Below are 23455 nucleotides of genomic sequence, written 5' to 3' on the forward strand. Positions count from 1 at the left end.
CACAACGAGGCCATCGATGCAAACACAGCATAGCCAAGCAATCTGGCCATAATTAAAATTAGCATCTTTGGGAAAAAAATAATTGTTTTGCTGCTGTATTTTCACATTTTATGCCACTGTAGTAGAGTTTAGTGTACTTGTATGCTTTCTACATCTCACGAGTGGCACGCTACAAAATGAAATAGATTTCCCGCATAAGTAACATATGACATGCAATTGCGCAGCCAGGAGGCTCAGAAAAACTTAAAGTTGAGCAAGTTGGCAGAGATTCATGTCAGTGAAAGGCAGACGAGCAAACATCGATACAAGTAAGAACAAAAAGGACAACACAAATGCTAACGATTAAATCAAAGGTTGCACAGTGGCAGAAAAGAAGGAAGAAACAAAACTTAGGTGCACATGCTCAAGGGAAGGCAGCGCCACCCTGTCAACTATGGACATGTGTGGGAGCTCGTCAAAAATAACTGTTATCTGTATTGGCTTAACAATTCTTTACACAAGAAAATCGAGGGATGACTTAGTATGATGCATATGCCATGACATGAGCCACCAGCTTCTGTGTTCATGCTAACAGTGGACTGACTTGCACATGGCGCTTACTGATATTCAACTTACTTTTGTTGGAATGCCCCGGGAAAGTTCAAACTCAATTGCATAGCTCTGGACCACAGGATTGCTAGGGTCGACAGCTTCGTCCAATACTCCATCCACTATCCTCTGCAAGTGTGACAGGTAGCTCTGGAGGGTTTTTGCTGCATCATTCCACTCCTTCTCAGATCCTCTGAAAGGAGCGTAATACATAAAAGAAAATCAGTTCTTAGTGTTAGTGCATATTATCGAAGAAAAAAGAAATACCATGCTACATTGGCACTCAGTGGCCTATGTGTAGCTATCACACTAAGATTCATGCTCTAGCATCTCCATGCTTCGAATTGAATGAAAAAGCAGTGCATGCGATACCGACATGATTATTTCTAGAATGCAGATGTTTGATGACATAGCCAATCTAAATTATGAATCAGACATTCAACTAATCAGCGTGACCCATTCTAGTTCACAGATTTACATTTGGCATTGGAATCTACGTTAGTGGTATGCTTTATAAGAAGCTTGGAAACAGAATCTTGTTTTCCTCAATATGAAAGTGCCTGCTTCATGGCCACTTCAAGACATCATATATAAGAATAAAGCTTAATGATTGAGTCTCCTTTATAATTTTTAGCAACACATAACCAAATTTTGTCAGAACTATAATGAAAGCTCCTTTGTTTATTAAAGGGCCCTTCACCAGGACACACAGCAAATTTTCGTTGTACGCTGGAAGTTGTTACATGCCCCCTTAGGGGACATTCTACTGCAAGAATTTTTAAAATTTACCCGCCGTGGTTGCTCAGTGGCTATGGTGTTGGGCTGCTGAGCACGAGTTCGCGGGATCGAATCCCGGCCACGGCGGCCGCATTTCGATGGGGGCGAAATGCGAAAACACCCGTGTGCTTAGATTTAGGTGCACGTTAAAGAACCCCAGGTGGTCAAAATTTCCGGAGTCCTCCACTACGGCGTGCCTCATAATCAGAAAGTGGTTTTGGCATGTAAAACCCCAAATATTATTATTATTATTATTAATTTTTAAAATTTGTTCATTAATAGCCGAGATATAAATATTTCAGTGCCTCAAACCCATGATTTCAAGAATCGAGTATCACCACCAACATAACGCTCCCTCCACTTGCCCTCTTCTAGCATCCGCAAGTTAAATTCCTTCCCTGTGTTCTTCCATACCGGAGCTGGGGGATCGCGTGATGCATACGTCACAGGCCACCTTCTTCTTCTTCTTCTTCTTACTTGCTTTTTTGCTGCCCGGCACACTTCTGCTGATGATCTTTTGCGCGAGCTGTTGTGTTTGTCTTGTTCTGCGCAGCACATGATTTTGTGTGCTGCGCACGAGAACACCTGACTTGCAGTATAAGTCAGTGCTACACTAACACTGAGGCAGATGCAAGTGTATCACAGAGCATGATCGCACGCTGGAACACGGTGGAAAATGACCTAGTTTCACTCTCTGTGTGTGCGACCGCATGACATGGGAACATGCAGAGGGAACGGAAGCACATCTCTTTTGCTATGGTATGAAGTAAAACAAAGACATGGAGACATTTGGTTTGTAGGTTTTATTATTTCTCTAAACTTTAATTTCTCTACTGAAGCAACAGATCGAACAAATATCTGTTGTTGCCCTGAATAGTTCTCAAAGTCATGTCATGAGCAACATCATGACACTGTGCACTTGTGTGATATACATTGACTCTCCGGGTGGGAGCGTGGTGCCCGGTAGGAAAAGGGTAAATGGGGTTTGGCTTGAAATTTAAGCTCTTATCACAGCCACAGAGATATAATGCTTAGCAGACATGATCGTTAGCGCACAGTATATTCACGGTGCTCGTCAGCTCAAAATGGCTAGACCAGGTGAGGGGCCCTTTAGGCTCTTGCTGCTCAATTCTTGGCGGCTCAGTATCTTTTTGTAATTTTCTTTCTTTTAGGTGCAGTAAAAATAACACACACTCCAAACACCTAGTGTCAACTGTTAGATCTTAGGAGAACTACATTTATAATCTGGCACTTGCTATATATATATCCATCATCGTCACATACTTCTACAATATATTTGCAATTGCAGGGCTTGCAGGTTTCGATGCAAACATCCAAAAATGTCAAATCCAAAAGCTGAAAAGTTGCACGAGCTGTCATTCCAAGAAAAGTGAACTTAAACTTACATTTTGGGTGTTTTCTCGGCTTGATATTGCTTCGCAAGTTTTAGACACTGTCTCACCACATCCAGACGTATTCGTCGGCTCACCTGCATGTAAAAATGTGGCCATAAGCAGCAGTTCATCTGACTGTGATACTACTGTACTACAGAAAAATTGTATGCCCACGAGCTATGCAAAGGGCTCAGTTTCCTTGAATTGAGTACCATGTTTGAAAACAGATCAAGTTCACAGAGCACAGATTGGTTAGGGCAGTTATAGCTAATGGTTGATGAACTATGAGAAAAAAAAATGAAGCAACTAGGGCCCCTTAGTGTGACTGAAGCTGGAGTCTTAAACGAACTACTAAATTTAGACACTAAAAAAGGATCGGGGCCTGATAACATTTCTAACACACTCCTGCGCAGATATGCCGAGTGGATTGCAAAGTTTTTAGTAATACTCTTTAACAAATCCCTGTCATCCTGCAACCTTCCTAAAGAATGGAAAACAGCTAAAATAACAACAATACATAAATTAGGAAGCAAATCAGATCCTTCAAACTTCAGACCAATCTCACTAACCAGCACAATATGCAAGCTACTTGAGCACATCATCTTAAAGCACATAACAACCTATCTAGAAGATAACCAAATTCTAACACCTTTCCAGCATGGCTTTTGAAAGGGACTTTCTACCGTTACCCAACTAATTGAACTCGTGCATGATGTAACCACCTCTAGTGATCACCAGAAACAAATTCACCTTATTTTCTTAGACTTTTCGAAAGCCTTCGACCGTGTGTCACACCCAAAACTTATTAGGAAGCTTGAACTAACTTTAGGAACTGGCCCAATTTTAGACTGGACTACTGATTACCTCACTAACCATACTCAGTTTGTCGAAATTAACGAGAAATCCGTAACAGCTGATGTCACATCAGGTGTACCACAAGGAAGCGTCTTAGCCCCAGTGTTATTCCTAATTTTTATAAACGACCTTCCTGCTAGCATCTTTAACAACATTAGACTTTTTGCCGATGACTGCGTGCTATATCAGGAAATTAACTCTGTCGTCGACCATATAGCTTTAAATAACACTATAGCAGCAGTAACCAAATGGTGTGAAGATTGGCAGATGACTATTAATGTTAACAAATCTGTTGTATTATCTGTAACTCGGAAGAAACACAGATAACTCTTTCAGTATGCACTAAACAGCATTCCTCTTGCTTCGGTCTGTGAATACAAATACTTAGGAATATTACTAACCTCTGAGCTCAGATGGGATGCTCACGTTTACAAAGTCACGGCAACCGCACTAAAACATTTATTTTTCATTACTAGACGCCTCAGACTAGCACCATCTAATATAAAGTTACTAGCATATAAAACATTTGTCAGACCGGTACTAGAGTATGCAAATGTAGTTTTGTTTCCTTTCACTAACAAGCTGATTAAAAAACTTGAAGGTGTTCAGAGAAAGGCGCTCAGATACATTTTTAACAAACACAGGCTAGCAGACTCACCAACAGAACTACTCGAACAAGCCGGAATGCTAACCCTCCAAAACAGAGCAAAACTAGCGCGCCTTAAAACCATTTACCAACTCATAAATAATCAATCAAACCTGGATACCTCACGATACACAACGAAATCTCAAACGAGGAAAACACGTCATAACCCCCCACACACACTAAACGAGTATTCATTCCGTACTGACACTTTCAGGTATTCATTCTTTCCATAGACTGTACGCGATTGGAACGCTTTGAACGTGGGCTTTGTTAATAGTTCATCACTAACTACTTTTATGACGCTTGTTGAAAACGATCTACTTGCATCTCAGTAATTATTTTTGTTTACTGTCAGTATCACTTTGTTACTATCTTTGTTTTGCATTTTAACACAAGTATCTGTGCAACCCAAATCTTGCAGCGGAAACCTGATTACATAATTTTTAGTCCTGCTGATGTATAAGTTTATTCTGTATAATAATGTGTATTTCTAAACCGTTATCATTGTCATGTTTGTATGTCAGTATACTTTTTTGAATGCCCTTTCTGTTACGATCCCTGACGGGATTGACAGTATTGCATAAATAAATAAATAAATAAATAAATAAATAAATAAATAAATAAATAAATAAATAAATAATGATGCTGGTGCGATGCTTGTGTTCACTACAAGCTATCGCATACCAGCTTGCGTGCCGTCCCACCTCATTGTCCTCCGCCCCTTCCCTCCCCAACCATTTTGCAATACTGTCCCCCGTCTAAACATACGGATGCCTTTGCCCGAAGCTCTGTTGACAAAGGTCTGCTGGTCAGCACAGCACACAGTCGTACACAACGAACAGTGTGCCCTTTCCCTCCACACAGTGAGAGAGAGAGAGAATAAACTTTTGATAGCACTGGTTCGAGAAGCCAGCCGAAGCAGGAGAGCCCATGTAACTGCAGCCATGGTGGCGCCTCCCTGAGCCCCGACGCAACGATTCGTGCTGAACATAGCCCACGTTCGCTCTGTTGTAGGGTGGGGGGAGGGGTGGGGGAGCTCCTTGGTATTTTTCTTCTTTTGTGATCTCCCTCTCCTTTTATTTTTAATTACAGCCCCCCCTCACCCTGGAAAAGGCAACCCTGTGTACGTTACTCCTAGTACAAATCACTCTGCCTATAAACACAGTCGCCTGGCATATAAGACCAGTCAGTGAGGCAACAGTCTGCTGCTAGTATGTTTACTTGAATTAAGAAGCCCATTTCATTAAGATAATACCAGCCGTAGTGCCGTAGCTATGGCACTATGTGCACGACATTCACTCTTAAATAACAGGAAGGTGCAGTCTATGCATTAATGTGCACTAAATTTAACGTAGGGCTTGAGAAATCGGCTGTGTCTGTCCCCACTTTATTTTGTCTAATGAAGTTTTGAAGAGTGTCAGTGTGTCATCGAGTGCAATACTGTACGATTACATAAGCCATCATTCTCTTTCTGAAACCTTATTGCATTGCATTTTTGCTGTTTGTGCTTCCTGTACCTGCAGTGGCAATATTTACTAATTGTCGTCCTCGCTTTATTTTAGGACTCAAGTCATACAAATATGCGATGCCATCATTGCATCTATAGGCAAGAGCACGGAAGAAACACGGAAGAAATGTTGAGTGTGGCCATTCTACATTTGGAATCTCACAACATGATGAGGTGGAACTAGCAGCTGTGAATGATGAGAAAGCTCATTACCACTTGTTCAAGTCATCCAGGCACAACAGAAACTCTGCACGCGTGCAAGAAGGCTAAACTGTCTAAATATGAACTGAGGCTGGTGCCAGACTTGGCTCAGCTTCTCTCCACTGTAGAGGAAGCCACGGAGTTGCTGCAGAAAAGGCACGAGACAGCCGGGCTTTTGCTTCCAGCATCACGAAATATAGAAGTTTCCCTTGAGGAAATCCGAAGCAAAGGCACACTTCTTTGTAAAGAGCCTGCTGAAAGCCTACAGCATAGCTTGTAGAAATGGCTCGCAAGCATGCGGACTGACTCTGTTTTTTTGATGGGTGCCCTTCTAAACCCACAGCCTAAGCCTTCTTGGTGCTTAGCTACAACAGTCGAGCAGATGCGTTCTGCTGTGCTGGGAGGGGGCCTCTTTTGTTAGGGCAGGATAGCGCCAGCACCATCGTGAATGCGGACTCTGAAGCAAGGCCAAGCAGACTGATGTTTAAAAACATCAGGAAGATGAAAATTCCCATCAAGACAATATGCCTGGATCCATTTCAGGGGAAATTTCTCATTATGTTACAGAGGGAACTTGCGCGGACACAGTTAAGCCCCTGACCTTTTGGAAAGCAAACGCTAGCTGCTTTCCCTTGCTTTCCCACCAAGGGGAGTTTTCACTGTGAATGCAACGTCAGCTGACATGGAACGCGTGTTTTCTACGGCATGCCTGATAATGAGAGCGAAGCGAAATTGGCTGTCAAGCACCTCTTTTGAGCAGCTCATGTTTGTGAAGTGCAACACATAGGTAGAAGACAATTCTTTTATCTCACTCTTTTTGTTTTTAGAACTGACCGTTGAAGCAGCCATCATTTACTCTTCAGGTTTTCAAAACTAAATGGTGAAGCGTCCATTTAGCTCATGACATGTTGTTGCAAAATTTCGATGAATAAAACCAAAATAGAGCTTCGTTTTGCACCTTGCACTACTTGCGACCTTTATTGCAGCGTTTAAAAATCACGAGAACACCTAAGCAAAAATACGCTATGTCATCATTTTAAAAAGCATTAACATATTTACGCTTAAGCAATGTTAAAACATCACAAGCCGATAAAACATGCTGACCATGCAAATACTATAGCTAGCAGGAGAACTGCCCCTATGCGAATTAATAGGGTGGTTGTACTGCACGAGATATGTCACCAAGCTACTATCACTTGACCTTGGTAATGTGTTTTGCATACTTTTGCAGTTCTTAATGCACCTGATGACATCAGCTTGATGGTGCATTCATTGGTAACTTGATAAAACTAACAAGATGCCTTTCCTATGTTGAGGAATTATCGGAATAGAATTGAAATGTCCGGCCATTCCTGCAGTGGGAATGGGCTAAGTTTCTCCTTCCGAGGAACTGAAGGAAATGGAATTGCAGCAATTTCTGACTCCCCAGGATGGAATTGGAATGGAGGCACCCATTCCACAACACTGGTATGAACTAAACTGGTGTATGTCAGTTTGTCACTGAGTTTTAACAAAACATTTTTGAGAGATATTAAAGAATAGAGGAGGCTGCTTTGACCCTTTCTTTAAAGAGCTGAAGAACCAAACTTTCACAGGCCATGAACATACCCTGGTCACACAAGAAAAGTGCATAGGATTGTCTACACAGAAAAGACATCACTAGCATTCAAGCACTAACAACAAGCTAAATTCAGCATGAATGCTTACAAACTATATTTAATTAACAATGATGCCCTTTAGGCATTATGTCAGCTACTATTGCCTTAAATATAAAGTAGAGGAGTTGTTGAAGTTATACAGGACTAAAATGTAACAAGTTGCTTTTACTAAGTGTGTTCAGCCTTGCACCACATCAACGTTTAAAAACAATTTGATGTCCACTTACAGCCTCAACATACGTAAATAAATGTGCTAAGAGCGTCTGCCCTCTTTAAGTCAGTGGCATACAGGACAAGACATCAGTAAAAGCACAAACTTACGCGTTCAAGCGACACCTTGTCAAATGCGACTGATTCTGCAAACGTCACAAGATCTGATGGAGACAGGTTCTCAAGGTATCCCCGGCATTTGTCAAAGTGCTTTGTCCACTCAGTCTGAAAAGTGAGCAAGAAAAAATAATGAAAAGGTCTTATTGGAGAGAGAGAAAAAAAAGAAAGAGTCATAACAGCGCAAGTTTGTGAAACAATACGAGCCGAGCAATACGATCAATACGAAACAATAGCTGCGTGAGCCACCAGCACGGCATGTTTGGTTGACTGGTTTATCTAATGATTAACATATTTATTGATTGAATGATTGATCAATCAATTGATTAGTATGGGGGGGGGGGGGTCCTCATAAGGCTCACGGTAAAGCGTCGTTCTCAGTTTGTTCTCAGTTGTTCTCAGTTCTCAAACTGAGAATGACATTGGGAACTGAGAAGGACACTTTACTGAAACATTACGGATAGCCAGCAATATTTAGACTACAACAGTTATAACCCGCGACATTGCAAGCAAGGAATTTTTGTCGGACAAGCGAAATAAATAAGAAGAACCTGCAGCGAAGACAATGATTATATCCACCACCTAAATGATGTTAAAGCAATGATAGCATAATGAAACTATCCACAAGTTGCTCTTGACAGTGCTTATGGCGTTGCGCCAAGATTGTAGAGGCGGTCGGAATTAGCTAAGAAACAGCCTACACCAGAACCTGGCAGACTGCCAGCCTTTATAACAAAATATTCTAATGTTCTCCCAAACATAAACAACATCCTACCAAAATACCACCCAATATTATCAACTAACGAGCACCTGAGGAAAGCGTTCCCGGATGTATCAAGGGTTACCTATCGCTGCAACAGAAACTTGAAAGACGTGTTAGTGCACGCAAAAGTCAGCCAACATCATTCCCTTGTAATAAAAGCGGGTTGTCGCCCCAGGTGCAAAACCTGCAGGCACTTTCATCAAAGTGACATTAAAATTAAAAGCACCACAAACAGTTACACGAAGTGAAAACTAGCTTTACTTGTATAAGTTCAGATGCGATTTATATGCTTGAAGGTTCCTTCTGTAAGAAACAATATATTGGTGAAACGGGATACCCAATGAATGTCAGGTTAAACAGACATCGTGCAGACACAACTAAAAAGCTTCCTAAAGCCGTCACCGGGCATTTCAACCAACCAGGTCACAATTTTGATGAATTTAAACTTTACATCTTACAGTCAAATTTTCATTCTGAATGAGAAAGAAAATAGAGAATCATACCTTATCCATAAGCTCAAGATATTGCAACCGACATTTCAAAGGGAGCTTTGGAATCTATTCACTATGCTAAACTGCAAGCTATAGACAACAACAATTAATTGTTTTCATTTGGTTGCTTAGTGCTTTTTTTCCCCTCCCTTCCTTTTTTTTCTTTTATTTATACAGTTAAACCTGGATATAATGAAGTCGGTAAAACCGTCAATCTGCTTCGTTATATCGAAATTTCATTGTATTGAAATTCGACCTGTTATGTGAATAAGTACAGTCGCTGATCGAGTTTTCCTACATGGAAAGGGACCGCAGAATTTTCTGAATTATCGGGTAAGTAAAAAAGGCAAACTTGAATGAGAAAACAATTTATTTTGGCAAATTTGGGAGTTCGCAATGAATGATACGGTTTCATGCCACCTACGTTGACCATATCTTCACATCGGCGGAGCCAGCCTAACTTTTGCGCGCACTCTGCCCCCGCGGCTGATAGCGTCACTCGCACTGTGACTGCGCTATCATGAAAAACGCCGGCAGAGGAGAGCGAATGCTTCGTCTGCCTCTCGTTCCCACGGGTCACCTAAACTCGAGATTATGCAACTTCCAATACTAAATGCGTGTGAAGACAGCTCAGAAGGTGCCATGCCCTCTCGGCACGCCCACTATTTGCACACGCGGCAGATTGCCTCTAAAGGCCTAAATATAATCCGACGTACCGTGAACGCGTGCACACATTACGTCACGTTGGCGAGGACATCATCATCTACGGTTCGACCGATGGTTCGATGTAATGGCACCGCCAACGCAATCGGATGTGGCCAGTGCGCTCCGATGCGCCCGGCGTCTAACGACAATTGGCTGCGCGCCGATAATGTCGGACTGTAAACGCACCTTAAAGCCGGTTGCACAGCTGTGCATGCACTCAACTGCGCTTACAGCCATGCGCAGCCACGGCCGAGACGCGCGCCACCTTACCCTCCACTCCGCAACTCCCCCCCCCCCCCCTCCCATCCGCCTCGCGCGCGCTTGATCGCGTTACGCTGAGCTCACTTCCCTCGTCCTTTTTGCCTTTGCTCGTGCAGCAAGGTGGCACTCGTGAAGCCACCATCTTTCTTGTATCACCCTCACACACTTACACTCGCACCTTAAGCACACAGTGCGTGGGGCGCGATAGAATCTAATTGCACTTGGACTTTATGCGGAAAATGATGTGGCTCCACTTTAGCGGTCGCTCTGCGCGATTTGAGAGGTGCGTTTGCAAGCACCTGCTCATAATTCAATCATTTGACCATCTACGTCCGTCCGTGGAAATTTCCATTTATTGTCTCGTCATTACCTTGCGTGGCAGTGAAATTTCGTTTTACTGAAATTGCATACAAAACACTTCGTTATACTGAAGTTCTAAATACACGGTGTTCTATGGACAAGATGTTATAAAAAGTTAAATACTTTGTTATATCGAGAATTTCGTTATATTGAAGTTCGCATTTCGAGGTTTAACTGTATATTCCATTTCAGTAATTTTTTTTCAAGAGCAAAGTTTTCTGCCACTCCTTTTATTACTTTTTTCAGCGAGACGATAGCCCACTGACCTCCAGAAAAGTAGATATAGAGGGCTGCTGTGCACACGGCGGTTGACACGCCGGCTGACACACGGCCATGTCACTGGCAGTGTGCAAAGCACCGATTTATTCTCAATTCTACACTTTCGCCGCTAGCACACTTTCAGTCATTGTCTCACCCGCCCGCCTTACCGTCTCTCCCATTCAGAAGAACCCTACCTATAATAATGCCCCGAGGAAACCATATGTCGCGTTGAAGAAGACAAGCCCACTTGTCGAAACGTTGGCGTAGCTTTTACCTTGTTCTCGTTTTGCTCATCGACTCCAACGGGGAGGCTCTTGTTTAATGTTCACCACCTTGTGCTCTTTAATGTTCATCTGAATCTAAGAACATGAGTTTTCCTTGCATTCCGCCCTCACAGGAATATGGCTGACGCAGCTGGGAATCAAACTTGTGACCTTGTGCTCATAAGCAGAATTTCATAGCTTTAGAGCCATTATAGCAGTTAGATGCATTTGATGTGTTGTACACCTTACAGTAGAAATTTTGCCTTGTTTTTCTTCTTCTTTTTAAACACATTAGGCTTAAACGTGAAAATGTCATCTTATAATGCAAGCCTGACCTCCGAAATGTTGCAGACAATAATGTGGTCCTTCAATCTGTCCATGTATTCAAAGTACCGTAAAGGTCGTCTTGCGAGGGTATTACATAGAGGGGACCTAGGACAAATGTACTTTAAAGCTTAATTGACGTGTCCCTTAAAGTCAATGAGTACACTATCCAGATTACTAAATTACCGTTGTTAGTACTGTTTCTCCTCCCTTCGACAGGAAAAGTTTGGAAGCCCATGTGCAATAAATTGAGGAGGACGTCAGGTGGCTGCCATCCTGGAAAAGCAGTAATGGGAAACAGCTGTTACAACAGAATTTTCACCAGCACTGGACTTGTCTCAAGGCCAAGACAGACATAAGCTCTTCTGCATTAGACTAAGAAGTGAGTGTCTTCCTACTCTTTCTACAGTACTTACAGAATCTTGATCCCAAGCTATCTTAGCAATTCTGCTAGTATCGCTATTCTATATAGATCTTTGTTACGCGTGATGAAAAGCAGGATAGGAGAAGATGTTAAACTTCAATAGCTGTAACGGGCTCTTTCCTGGCTCAAAATGATGCAGGCTGGTGGCTACAACAGAAACGAGCTGTCCAAATTGGCGCATACTGGCTTGAAATGGTGTAGCAAGCACAAAATGTCACCAAATTCGGCTGCTTAAGCTTGGCGCACAAGTGAACAGGTGTCACAAAGTTCACACAAGGTCTGATAAGGTTCCACTGCCATCACTGACTGTGACTGTGCTGTGGATAAAAAAAAGAAAAAAGAAACTGCAGGCTCTTTTTTATTTTCTCATTTTTCAAACCTTTGAGACCCAAACATTTACTTAACCATCACATAAGTGACATATGATTCATATTGTGCACTGCTGATATTGAAATTATAGTGCTGTAGATGTTCCTTTAATTTTTGTCAATAATTCTCTCTCTAAACAGAGTGAGTTCTGTATTTAGGCATTGGTAGAAAATAGGAAGTGTTTGTAAACACTGCTGGTTCATTTTCACCACACAACAAGTGCTACAACCCATAGAGATTTTAGTAATAAGATTGGTAATCAATGTAATACCGCAGGATACTCACATGGCAGGGAATGCTGGGAGCCAATTCTGAAATGGCCTGAACTGTGTCTTTGTTCACAAATGGACTCAGGACGACAAGAGGTGAATGCCCTGGCTCGAGTAAGGCCTTGTAGTCTATTTCTGAAGAGGCACACAAGACAAATGGTGTCAGCGGAAAGGAAGGTTAAAGCTGGCCATCATCTTAACTAACAAATTTGTTAAACTACAGTTGAATCTCGTTAATTTGAACATGCTTAATTCGAACTTGCAGTTTATTCAGACTGACACTGTGCTCCCTTCAAAGTTATGTGTGTTCCAATGGGTCAAAATGCCTGGTAATTGCCCCAGCCACATTAGCAGCAAAATGCGCCACGGGAGGCGTCGGTCCTGGGCCGATTTTTCGTGGCTCGCTGCAGTGGCAAGCGAACTGCTATAGGAGGGGACCAATAAGAGTGGCCCCTACAGAGACGTATGCGCAGGAAACTGGAAACTGACCACACTATTCGTACTCGCGTCTGGCTCAGCCAGACAGCTTGTTTCGCACTACTGTCTGCTTGTGTCAGCTCTCGCTCGTGCTTGTTTTGGTTGGCTTGGTCAGTCTCATTCGCGCTTGTTTTTTTACAATGACGCGTCTAAACCAAGATGTCCCAATGGAAAGATTGTTGGAGACAGTGCGCAATATCCGATTCTCTATGACATAAGACAGACCCTGAATACAAGGACACGAAGGCGACACCCAGTACCTCATTCTCTTTGTCTTTAGAACGTGGCGACGCCGCAACAGAAGGGAGCACACCAACATGATTAGGATCAGCAGCAATGACTTCACATCTTAATAAGAGATGAGTTGCGTTAAGAACACAGAATAAAGAAGGCAAATACAGTGCCAGTCTGTCAGCAGACGAAGGAAGAAACACGCAAGCACACAGAGGAAAGCTGCAGCAGAGGCCCAGTCCTGATCTCAGGCTCCTTCGAGTTCGAGTTATCGAGATTCGACTGTATCACAACCTGATGCTTGGGAAAAAAAAAATCTGTGCCTGTGTCAGAGTTTGCAGTCGCACACAAAGAATATGTTTGACATGGTGCAATCCGGTACAATTTTGTGCAAAACCTGCCCAATTTTGAGTTGAGCAGTCATGTGTAGCGAGCTAAAGGTGCTGCTGCTGCCTTATCTGCAGCAGTGTGCCTGCAAAATATAGTAGTCTTTCTCAAAGTTCAACTGCATAACCTCTTCCGCCCTGCATACAACTGTCAAAATATTTTTTGAATACTTACAAGCAGCCTAAAGCATGAAAACTTTGGCAATAATTTCACTGGCTGCACAGGCCTGTAATCTAGTATCCATGCATTCTATGAACTCTGCAAATGTGGATCAATCCTTGTGCCTGTTACAGGTGCACTGAGGTCACGAATACTATGTAACAAACTCTCAATTGCTGTTTTCTGTAAAGAAGGAAAGGGCAGTCATAAATTAGCCTACGTACGAGGGCATGCTGACTGAAGCCTCTCCAGGAGCGTGAGGTGGTCGGATGGTTTGAGACCCAAGTCGTCGGTGACAGTGCGGCCACAGATGTCAAGCAGCTTGTAGAAAAACCTCATGACCTCATGGTCAGATCCATTGAGTGATGGGTAGATGCGGCTAAATAGCTGTTCCCTGAGGGACTCGGGGCTGGAAAGTAGGGCTTCCAGCATCCCGCCAGTGAGAAGGCGCTGTTCAATATCAGCCACGTCGCTGCGCAAAGTTTTCAGCCTTGTCACATTGTTTGGAGCAAAGCCCATGAAAAACTTGATCCAACAAGACAGCAAAGCAATACATGTCCCAGTTAAAGACAAGGCTAATCATGAAGTAAAGCGAAATAAGAACAATCCAGTTGTTTGCCTTTATCTTTCCCAATAGCTACATTAGGTTTGAATTACATTAAGTCCAAGGCCTGATGCCTGAAGCAAAGTTCCAGGACTATTGATAGTTTGCCGTTATTCTACTTGATAGGGCTACTGACACTCGTAATTGAGCTTTCCAGATGTGGGCAATTATTTATTAAACATTGAGCCTCTTCGATTTTCAGAGTTCTGGCAGTCCACAGGTAGCCAGATGGCAGCCAGCTAGTTTCGGTCCTGACAGGAAGTCACGTGGACTGGGATTCCAAGACAACCCAAAGCTGCCTGAAGTTTGCAAAATCGAACGCCAGGACAGCTGGACTTGGGATTAACATAAACAAGCTACCAGCGTGGACGTGGCCGGCAAGACCGGTGTGCTGTTGCCGTAGTCGGGCATGTGTTGCCAGCGTGAAAATATATAGTTGCACTTGGGGATACAATCACCTTCACAAGATTTCGCAGTACTCGGAACAGGACGCGCACAAGGCACCTCAATTTGCACAGTACAGCAAATGGCCTCCGACACAACCGGTGCATGACACGAAATCGTGCCTAAGTGATTGTATTGTATCGCTCGAGGATGCCTGCTCAAAGTGATCGCATCACCCACAGCCAACATTGATGACTTGGCGTTTTGTCATCATTTGACAAGACATGAAAAAGCAGGATATTGGGTGTATCTTATGTATACGCATAAAATTTCGTGCCGACCTGCTTGGGCTTCAATTTCAGAAAGTTTGTTTCAGCTGATGGTGCTTCTCTTCTGCCCCTGTTCTGAAGGAGCTGGGGAAGCGCCTGGCATATGAAAATGCACGCCGCCTGTGACCAGCGAAAAGTTTCACACGAAAAACAGTATTGGTAGCGATCACGACAACGATAAACTAATGTATGCGTAGTGATTACTCAACCAGTGTATTCTTTTAACATCAATGGCCTAGTTAGGACACATTGGTTTCGAGCTACCACCCATACATACGACGAAGAGACAGAGCGAACACTGGCATAGCTGCAACACCTTCGCAAACTGCAGAAAAAAAGGAGATATCACCGCATATATGCGAGAGGCTTGAAAAGGGATACCACTAGAGAAAGATGAACTGAAAAGGCACTGCAATGTGTGGGAATGAGCATCCACAACTTGCGCGTAACACGATGCAGATAGCACGCATGCATGACAATGCAACGCACTGTTCATGGCCGGGATTAAAAACCCTTCACAGGACACGCACACAGGACACAGACACACAAAAAGCTTGAAATGGTTCGGCACCGCTCGTACCGCACCGTCTTGCAAGGTGGAACAGTGCATTAGAACCTTAGGAAAATAACGCTGGAAGTAAGGAAATCCAAAGGTAACTGTAGCCATGCAGTTGGCTGAGCGAGGTAAAAGTCCTCAAGCGACTGCGTTACAAGCTGTCAAGTCCCCACAAAGATGGTGGCGAGCGCTCATCGCCTCTTTTTGTAGTATGCTAGCCAGAGAACTTCCAGACAGCAGCCAGACCAATATCGTCCTGGCTGCTTCTGGCAGCCCACGGGTAGCCAGAACCCTCCAGCTCAAGTAAAACGAGCGCAAGGCGGAAGGGTGTTGCACGGTAGGTGGAGCAATCCGAGAAAAACGAAGGCGCTCTGGCTGGCTCTGGCAGCCCACAGGTAGCCAGAAGTGGAAAATTGAAGAGGCCCACTGAAAGTGGTGCTGTTGCCCATCTGGCTCAGACACTAAGACTAAATAAATGCTGCATATGGTAAACATGCTGCTTCATAATTCATAGGAAAAATGCGCTGCTTAGTGACAACTGAGGCAGCAGATTCACTGCTGATCTAGCAGCACTCACGGAAGGTTCACTAAGTGCACATGGCCTAAAAGAAGTAGAAAGTCGGAAAGATTAAATAAAACCTTACCATCCTTCAGAAAATAGAAATTCCAAATGGCATATATAAATATCCCATGCGGGAATGTCATAGCGCCTTCCCAGGGAGACAGCTGCTTCCAAGGCTTCCTGGTCCAGTGTGCTGTTTACAAGAAAATAATAGAAAGCAACTTAGCAAAGTAAAGCGGGTAACTACAGCCCACAAGTTTGCAATGCATGCCCTCTGGTGCTACAGAAAAGACTGCCTACCTTCCCAAGTATACGGAGTAATGAAAAAAATGAGACAGAGACAGCCATTCAATGTAGGCCCAAATACGACATTTATCTACACATAAGTAGGATGTGAAAACAAATCTACATCACCCTGCCACCCCCCGGTCACATGAAAGGAGGATAACATTACATCAGTATGACACGCTTCTTCACTCCCTCAAAACAAAGATGTGAAAAGATATGCCGTATTTACTTGCATAATTTGCTAACTTTTCTTCGTGATTTTAGAGTTGTAAGAAGGGGGTGCACAAATTACACGGCAATTTCATGAGAACACCCAAAATAACGTGCAATATGTAGTAACGCGCGCGGTGTATACATAAAAGAAAGTTATAGCACAAATGAAGGGTACTTGTTTATTTAACAGAATTAGTGCATACTTTAACCAGCCAGATCCGGTCATGGTCATACACGGTCTAGTCACAATCACTGGTCGAGAGGTCCAACTGGGAACCATCGTCGCGGCCTCTGTCAGCGCCCTCCCGAAGCGCATCATCCTCAGTTCCGTTTAGCGCGTTCGACGGCCTCGTCTCCTTGAAGCTCTTCTCGACAATACTGGGAGAAACCAGGTCCCACACTGCGAGTATCCCCTTGCAGACCGTTTCTGGTGGCGGTCTCTTTATACTGCCAGTGGGAGTGAGCCCATGTTCTCCACTGACCATCCATTCCACGTACACCTTGCGCACATAGTCCTTGAAGGGTTTATTTACGGAGACATCCAAGGGCTGCAGAACAGATGTTAGTCCACCCGGGATAATAGCCAGGTTGGTACTCATGTCCTGCAACTTCTCCTTTATGCTGTCCATGAGGTGGCCTTTGAATCTGTCGAGCACCAGCAGCGATGGCAGTCGCAGTAAGGCCCTGGTCGCTTAACCCAGACAGTGTTGAGCCAATCGTTCATCAGTTCTTCATTCATACAGCCTTTTTCTTGGGCATGGATGTGAATACAGCCTTTAGCCTTCAATTTGGGCAATGTCTTCGGCTTGAAGATCGCGAACGGCGGTAGTTTTGGGCCATCAGCTGTCACGGCAAGCATAACCATGCAGCGTTGCTTTTCACAGTCATTTATCTTTATAGGAACGGACGAGACACCTTTCTCGCTCATTGTTAAGTTAGGTGGAATATCAAAGGTCAACGGGGTTTCGTCCGCATTCCCAATCTGGGACGTGTCAATGTTTCCAGTTTTGTGTACCTCAATCACAAAACGGTGTAACAGAACAACCTTCTCCTCATAATCATGTGGAAACCTCTGCAAAGGGTCGTTCTCCATCTGAGAGACAGCTGATGGCATCTCATGAAGCACGTCACCTACTCTCTGCTTGCCTTGAACGTTGCAGCAGGGACTCCATTCTCCTGCGCTATCTTTCTTGCCTCGAACTGCAGCATCTCGCACGACATGGTCATACCGGAGGGCACAAGCTCTCGAACATATTTCAAAAGGTCTTCTTCAACGGCAGGAAACTTTCCTGCTTCGGTCCTCGGAACGCTCTCCTTCCAGGTCTTGTACTTACAAGTGAACTCTTCTGCTTTCTCCACTACTGATTATGACTCTCATTCATGCTGAAATGCTTGGCGGGGGCACGGCTGCCGTTTTCTTCGGCAAACTCTATAACAGCGAGCTTGAATTTCACCGTATAGTTATTGTAGCCCATCGCAAGTGAACAGCGAGAACGCGACTGGCTGATGGTGAAACCTAAACTTCTGAAATCAAGCAAAGATGCGCTGCAGCACGTATGCAGAGAACAAGGGGCAACAAGGGGGAAAAGTTGGCATGACTGGCCCTTGCACGCCTCGGACGGACAAAATAGTCTGTGCCGTGTCGCTTGCATGCATTCTCATGGCGGGAGAGAATGAGAAGGGAAGATAGAGGGAGGCAAACGCTCAAAGGGTTCTGACAACCCGTGAACAGGTTCGCATGTTCAGGTACGGTCCCTAGAATATAATATTCTAGGGACCGCAGTTCGCGGGCTTCCGGAGAAAAGAACGAAGTCCTCGGAAGAAGGGACTTTGCACTCAGTGCAAACACAAGATGGGCTGTCTTGCCGTCCAAAGTCTCTCCATGCGCGCACGCCAGCGAGCTGGCTTGGGCGGGACGGAGAGCGCAAAATATGCGAGTAAATTTTTTTTTTGTAAAGCTGGCTAGATATTAGGAGTGTGCAAATTATGTGAGGGCGCAAATTATGTTGGCAAATATGGTAGTGCTCTTTTGAATGCAAATTTGCTTATCAGTCACTTTTAGCGTCTACCCAAGGTGCTGGAGCAAAGGCCATTTCTCAAACAGCTCCTCATGGCTGAAAGTGCATAGCAGCACTATTGAAGCACAGCGACTACTCTTGTTGATAAGTGGTGCTTTCCTGTACTCAGAAATATTAAGGTGGCATTTCAGGTGAAAGAACAATGAATACAGCAGCATGGAATGAACTAGCTATTCTTCGTTAATGGCAGGTTCACATTAAGTAGGATGGTGTGAAGTGAGCAAAAGATTAAGTGCAATCACAGCAGCATGCAGTGACTAGCAGATTACACATTAGCAAATTTCTGTGAACAGATGAGCCTCATTTTGTGGAGGTAATAGCAGCTTGTGACACAATGCGAGCAAGACCAGTCAATGTGCTGATCCCGTAAAGATGACATAGAGAATCTGCCTGACTGATTAGATTTTGATTAAGATTTCATTTTAGTGGAGTGCCCATAGAGTATTTTTCTTTTTGATTACAGTAAGCATTACAATATCAGTGATTTTTGCATTACTGTATTTAATTGTATAACGTCTGTCTTTGCATACGACCCACACCCTATATTGGAAACTGAACCTTTTCGGAAAAAAATATGTTTCAGCCATGGAGACCCACATCAACACTTATGCAAAAGCAAGCTAAATTACTGATGGCAACAGTGAAAAAAATGCAGAATACTGAAAAATAGCTCTCACGGTGGGCCCTCAATATTTCAATATTCTGTGTAGCAGTTATGATACAGCACACAGCGCCAACAGATAGCTATGATATGGGATTGCATAAGGGCCATAGTGCACCAAGATTATTGGGGAATGGGGAGAAGGAAAAAAACAAAGACAAACTAGGAAAGGGAGACAGGTGGGTGTTACATAAGTAAACATGCTTATATGGTACACAGCAGACGAGACCTCACTTTGTAGTATAGTACTATAAGCTACAAGTCCCAGAGCTAAAATCATGTGATTGACTAGGAATTCTCCTGATCTTTATTTTCTGAGTTTGAATGGCATGATATGGCAGCTCTATGCACACTTTACAGCAGTAGAAAACAAGGATCCAGTGCACAATTCACACACATGTAGCAGTTACTGAACATGACAGTGACATGAAAGCATACATGTGCAAACACAGCTGCCTGGACTTTAATAATGAATGCATGGAGTTTCTTCACAATGCTCGAGGTGGTTATTACAAGAGGTTATCCCAAATACTGAACAAATTCTGCATTTTTATTGAACAAAGGCTGGCGAGTGTTTTTACTGACAGCATGTCAGGCCTGTACTACACATAACTTCAGACTATAAGATTGGCAAGTGTCAGTCACAACAGAGGGGGTGATGAGGAAATGCCACTCACAGAGCCATCCCAAGAATTGTTTCTGCCTTGTAGCGACTGTCCTCAGTAAAACGCTCCACATCAATGCTTCCACCCTGCTTTTTCAGCAGCTCGGCTTGAGCCAGGTCTGCCTGCATTTGGCAAAACCTCGAGGCAATCGTTGCGCAAATGTGTGCACCATCGGTAAGTGCATCATGACTCTTTCTTGAAACCTACAAGAAAAGAGAAAAGAACTCAGGCACAAAGTAAATCAATGTTACAATTATAGAGCAAACTATCGGTGTATAATGTGACCATAGCTTTCAGTATAATTAGTGGATATATTTCGTATTTAAATACAAGTTTCTCATTCCCTGTCATTTGATAATTTATTAAATGGCTCAGGAAGCAAATTTTACAATCTAACAGCATATGGTTCCCCTTACACCGGCAAGAAGGTACATCGATAATATGCACCCATGCTTTTCACATGGTACGCTTTTGCTTTGTTTCTTTTTCAGACAAAACTTTGAGTTGGCATGCTGACAACATATGAAATGCTTAACAAGCCACAAATATGTACAATCAAATTAAGTGCTCTTTAAGCAATGAATAATTCAAGTACTCAGTGAGGGGCACCAGCATATTACATGTAGAACCACAAGGGCAATATGGCTTCAACATTTCCCTTCCAAGATTACTTAAAAGTCGAGCGCCATATTCTCGATTGATCACACTCAGGGACACTTTAACTTTACGTGAGCGAGCGTTCGGTTCAACACTCCGCTGAAATTATGGATGTTCTTCGTACTGTATTAGGGCTATTTCACACCAGCGACTCACAGAGACCATGTGACCAATCGCAAATGGTCGAACAGCGACTGTTTTAGGTCAGTCTCTTGCCGCGTGATTATCAGTTGCATGACCGGAGTCACAAAGCTGCTGGAACAATCAGTTGCATAGGAGCAGGATGTCTGCGTATGCTCATGCTTATTTTATGTAGGTATGACAGTGTGAGCAGACGTGAATGACACCACTTGCAAGACATTGTGATGTGGTCTCCAGCAGGTCGCACTTGCTTTTGTGAACATCGGTTGCCATGGGTTCGTACTTGGTCACCGAATGCCCCCTAACCAACCAGTGCTCATTGAAAGTGTTACACCTGAAAGTGATCCCTCCAGAATACAAACCCAGGTGAAAGTAGCACGTGTTGTTTCCTAACCTGCCCTCATGTTCACTATTACCACGAAGCTCTTTCTCAGCACCACTTAGCATTTAACAGGGCCACTGCTCTGTCGAAGCATACACTGTGCTTTAACAATGTTTTTGCAACCATATGAAGCCAACAATGAAACCAGGGAAAGCATAGGTGAAATTACCTGTTACTATTGAAATTACCTGTTATTGACATTACCTGTTACCTGCTATTTATTGCATCAATAGATACTAAACGCTTAGCATACCTGTCACTAGTTCGCTCTATACTGGATTATGGAATAGTATGTTGGTTTTCCTTCCGTAAACAGCACATAGCAAAATTGGAGAGCGTACAAAGGAAAGCGATTAGATTTATTTTTAATAAGTATCGCCATCTTGACTCCCCCACAGAACTATTAAGGCAAGTTGAACTTCCCACTATACAAAATCGAGCTTGACTACTTCGTCTTAAGTTTCTTTTCCTTTTTCTTAATGGAAGTATGAAAATCAATGCGAGTGACTACTTGCTACAGACAGATACATGTAGTTCTTGAACAAAACACACCAAGTACTTAACAGAATACAGATTTCACAATGACATATTCAGGTACTCCGTTTTTCCACATGCAATCCGTGAATGGAAAAATGTTGCCTCATGACGTTGTCACCTGCACATCACTTGAAACTTTTATCGCCAAGTTATCAAACAATGCTCGGTAGCTACGATTTGCACATAGGTGAGCTGTGTTGTACAACGGCATTCTAATTACCTGCTAATACCTGCTGAATCTTGTCTCTTGCGCATTGTACATCCAGTATATTTAAGTTTTCTTTCTTTGTTCTTCTTCTGTGTGCTAAACCTTCCAACATGGCATTTACTACTATTTTTCCCCGCTCCTTTTATAGAAATTGTATAATGAATAAAGAGTGCATATGTACTGCCTTGTTCACCCAAACTAATCTATGTCCGCGCCTACTTGAACTGTGTTCTCTTGAATAGGTATCCTGCCCCATTCCTGCAACAGCCACATCTTCCACATTTTGCTTCTGATGTGCTACTAACTACACAGTGGTTGTCCCTCTATCCACCTTCTTAGGTATGTGCACTAGACGTAGCTTTGAGAAGTGTTACTCAGAGCCACTTACGGCCATGGTAGCAGTATAATGTCTGAAGAATAATGTTCCTTAGCGATTCCAGTCATGAGGAGAAGTGCTAATGAAGTGCAGTGACAGTTGAGTGGTGGCGCTTCCCTTAAGTTTTTGAAGACAAGGCTAAATGTAGAGTGGAGGAATGTTTGAAATTACTAACATCTTAAGCTGTCTCCTGGTTTGGCAGCACCTGCTGCCTGCAGTATTTGTAAATAAATAAATAAATATATAAGTAAATAAATAAATAAATAAATACTAGGGACTGGTCCTCTTTTCTCTATCTTCATTTGGCAATGCTTCACCTCAGGTAATGCTGTTACCTCACCTCAGGTAATGCACCAAATGCAAGAAAATGTGTGGTATAGCATAGCACACCTCTTCTACCACCTGCTGGGCATCGAGGGAAAGCAGCCGATCTGTGTCGGCTGGATCGAGGGTGACGAGGACCAAGAGCGAAAAGAAGTAGGAAGCCACGCTCAGGACTACAGGCGTGCTTGGCAAGTTGAGGAAGAACTCTTCCACCTGGTCCAGCTGAAAGAGCACAGCATGTCTTGTAATAAGCACTTGATACCACAACAGGCTGGCATAGTATGATGTTGCAATGAACAGCGAGATTTAAATCACATTGTGCATCAAAAGAAGCAAGGAATGCATATAACCCAAGAAGGAGCAGGTACATAATGCAGTACACAAAAAACATGCCACTGTCATTTCACCAACAGTAAAACCTCACACATAGAACACAGGAGTGACATTCCTGAGTGAATATCCGTGCATCCTACAGCAAAGGGTCCCAGTGTCACTAACAACTAAATCTGACAAATGCACTATTACAGACAGCATCAGCCGCCTCATTAGTTCTTTACACTACAAAAACTTGCAGTCACAAAGAAGCCAAATGGCTAAGTTCTTGCTGACAGTGCACCATGACATGGAATCTATCGAATCTTCAACTCAGCTGCTGCTACTAGTTGCTGCTTCCAATATACACACCTTCTGTCCCAAACAAAACAATAGCGTGCATTAATAATTCATTGTGTGCATTCATGCTGACATGAATGATGCATTTCTTGAAGTATGGTTTGCAGCTGCTTTGCCAGAT

At 43.3% G+C, this 23455-nt stretch overlaps 1 protein-coding gene across 1 annotated transcript in view; it reads right to left on the reverse strand.

Moving 5' to 3' along the window:
• The window catches only part of LOC142571801 (NBAS subunit of NRZ tethering complex-like), a 59374-nt gene that overhangs the window by 19270 nt on the left and 16649 nt on the right, over positions 1 to 23455 (reverse strand). The window contains exons 10-18 of the mRNA XM_075680426.1: positions 22729 to 22884; positions 20050 to 20240; positions 16215 to 16325; positions 13922 to 14169; positions 12460 to 12578; positions 11568 to 11657; positions 7948 to 8061; positions 2772 to 2854; positions 616 to 781 (exon numbers count right to left, since the gene is read on the reverse strand). Of these exons, the coding sequence (XP_075536541.1) occupies positions 616 to 781; positions 2772 to 2854; positions 7948 to 8061; positions 11568 to 11657; positions 12460 to 12578; positions 13922 to 14169; positions 16215 to 16325; positions 20050 to 20240; positions 22729 to 22884 (1278 nt within the window). The remainder of the gene's footprint in view (positions 1 to 615; positions 782 to 2771; positions 2855 to 7947; positions 8062 to 11567; positions 11658 to 12459; positions 12579 to 13921; positions 14170 to 16214; positions 16326 to 20049; positions 20241 to 22728; positions 22885 to 23455) is intronic.

This window comes from Dermacentor variabilis, chromosome 2 (genome assembly GCF_050947875.1).
Source record: "Dermacentor variabilis isolate Ectoservices chromosome 2, ASM5094787v1, whole genome shotgun sequence".
NCBI classification, from domain to species: domain Eukaryota; kingdom Metazoa; phylum Arthropoda; class Arachnida; order Ixodida; family Ixodidae; genus Dermacentor; species Dermacentor variabilis.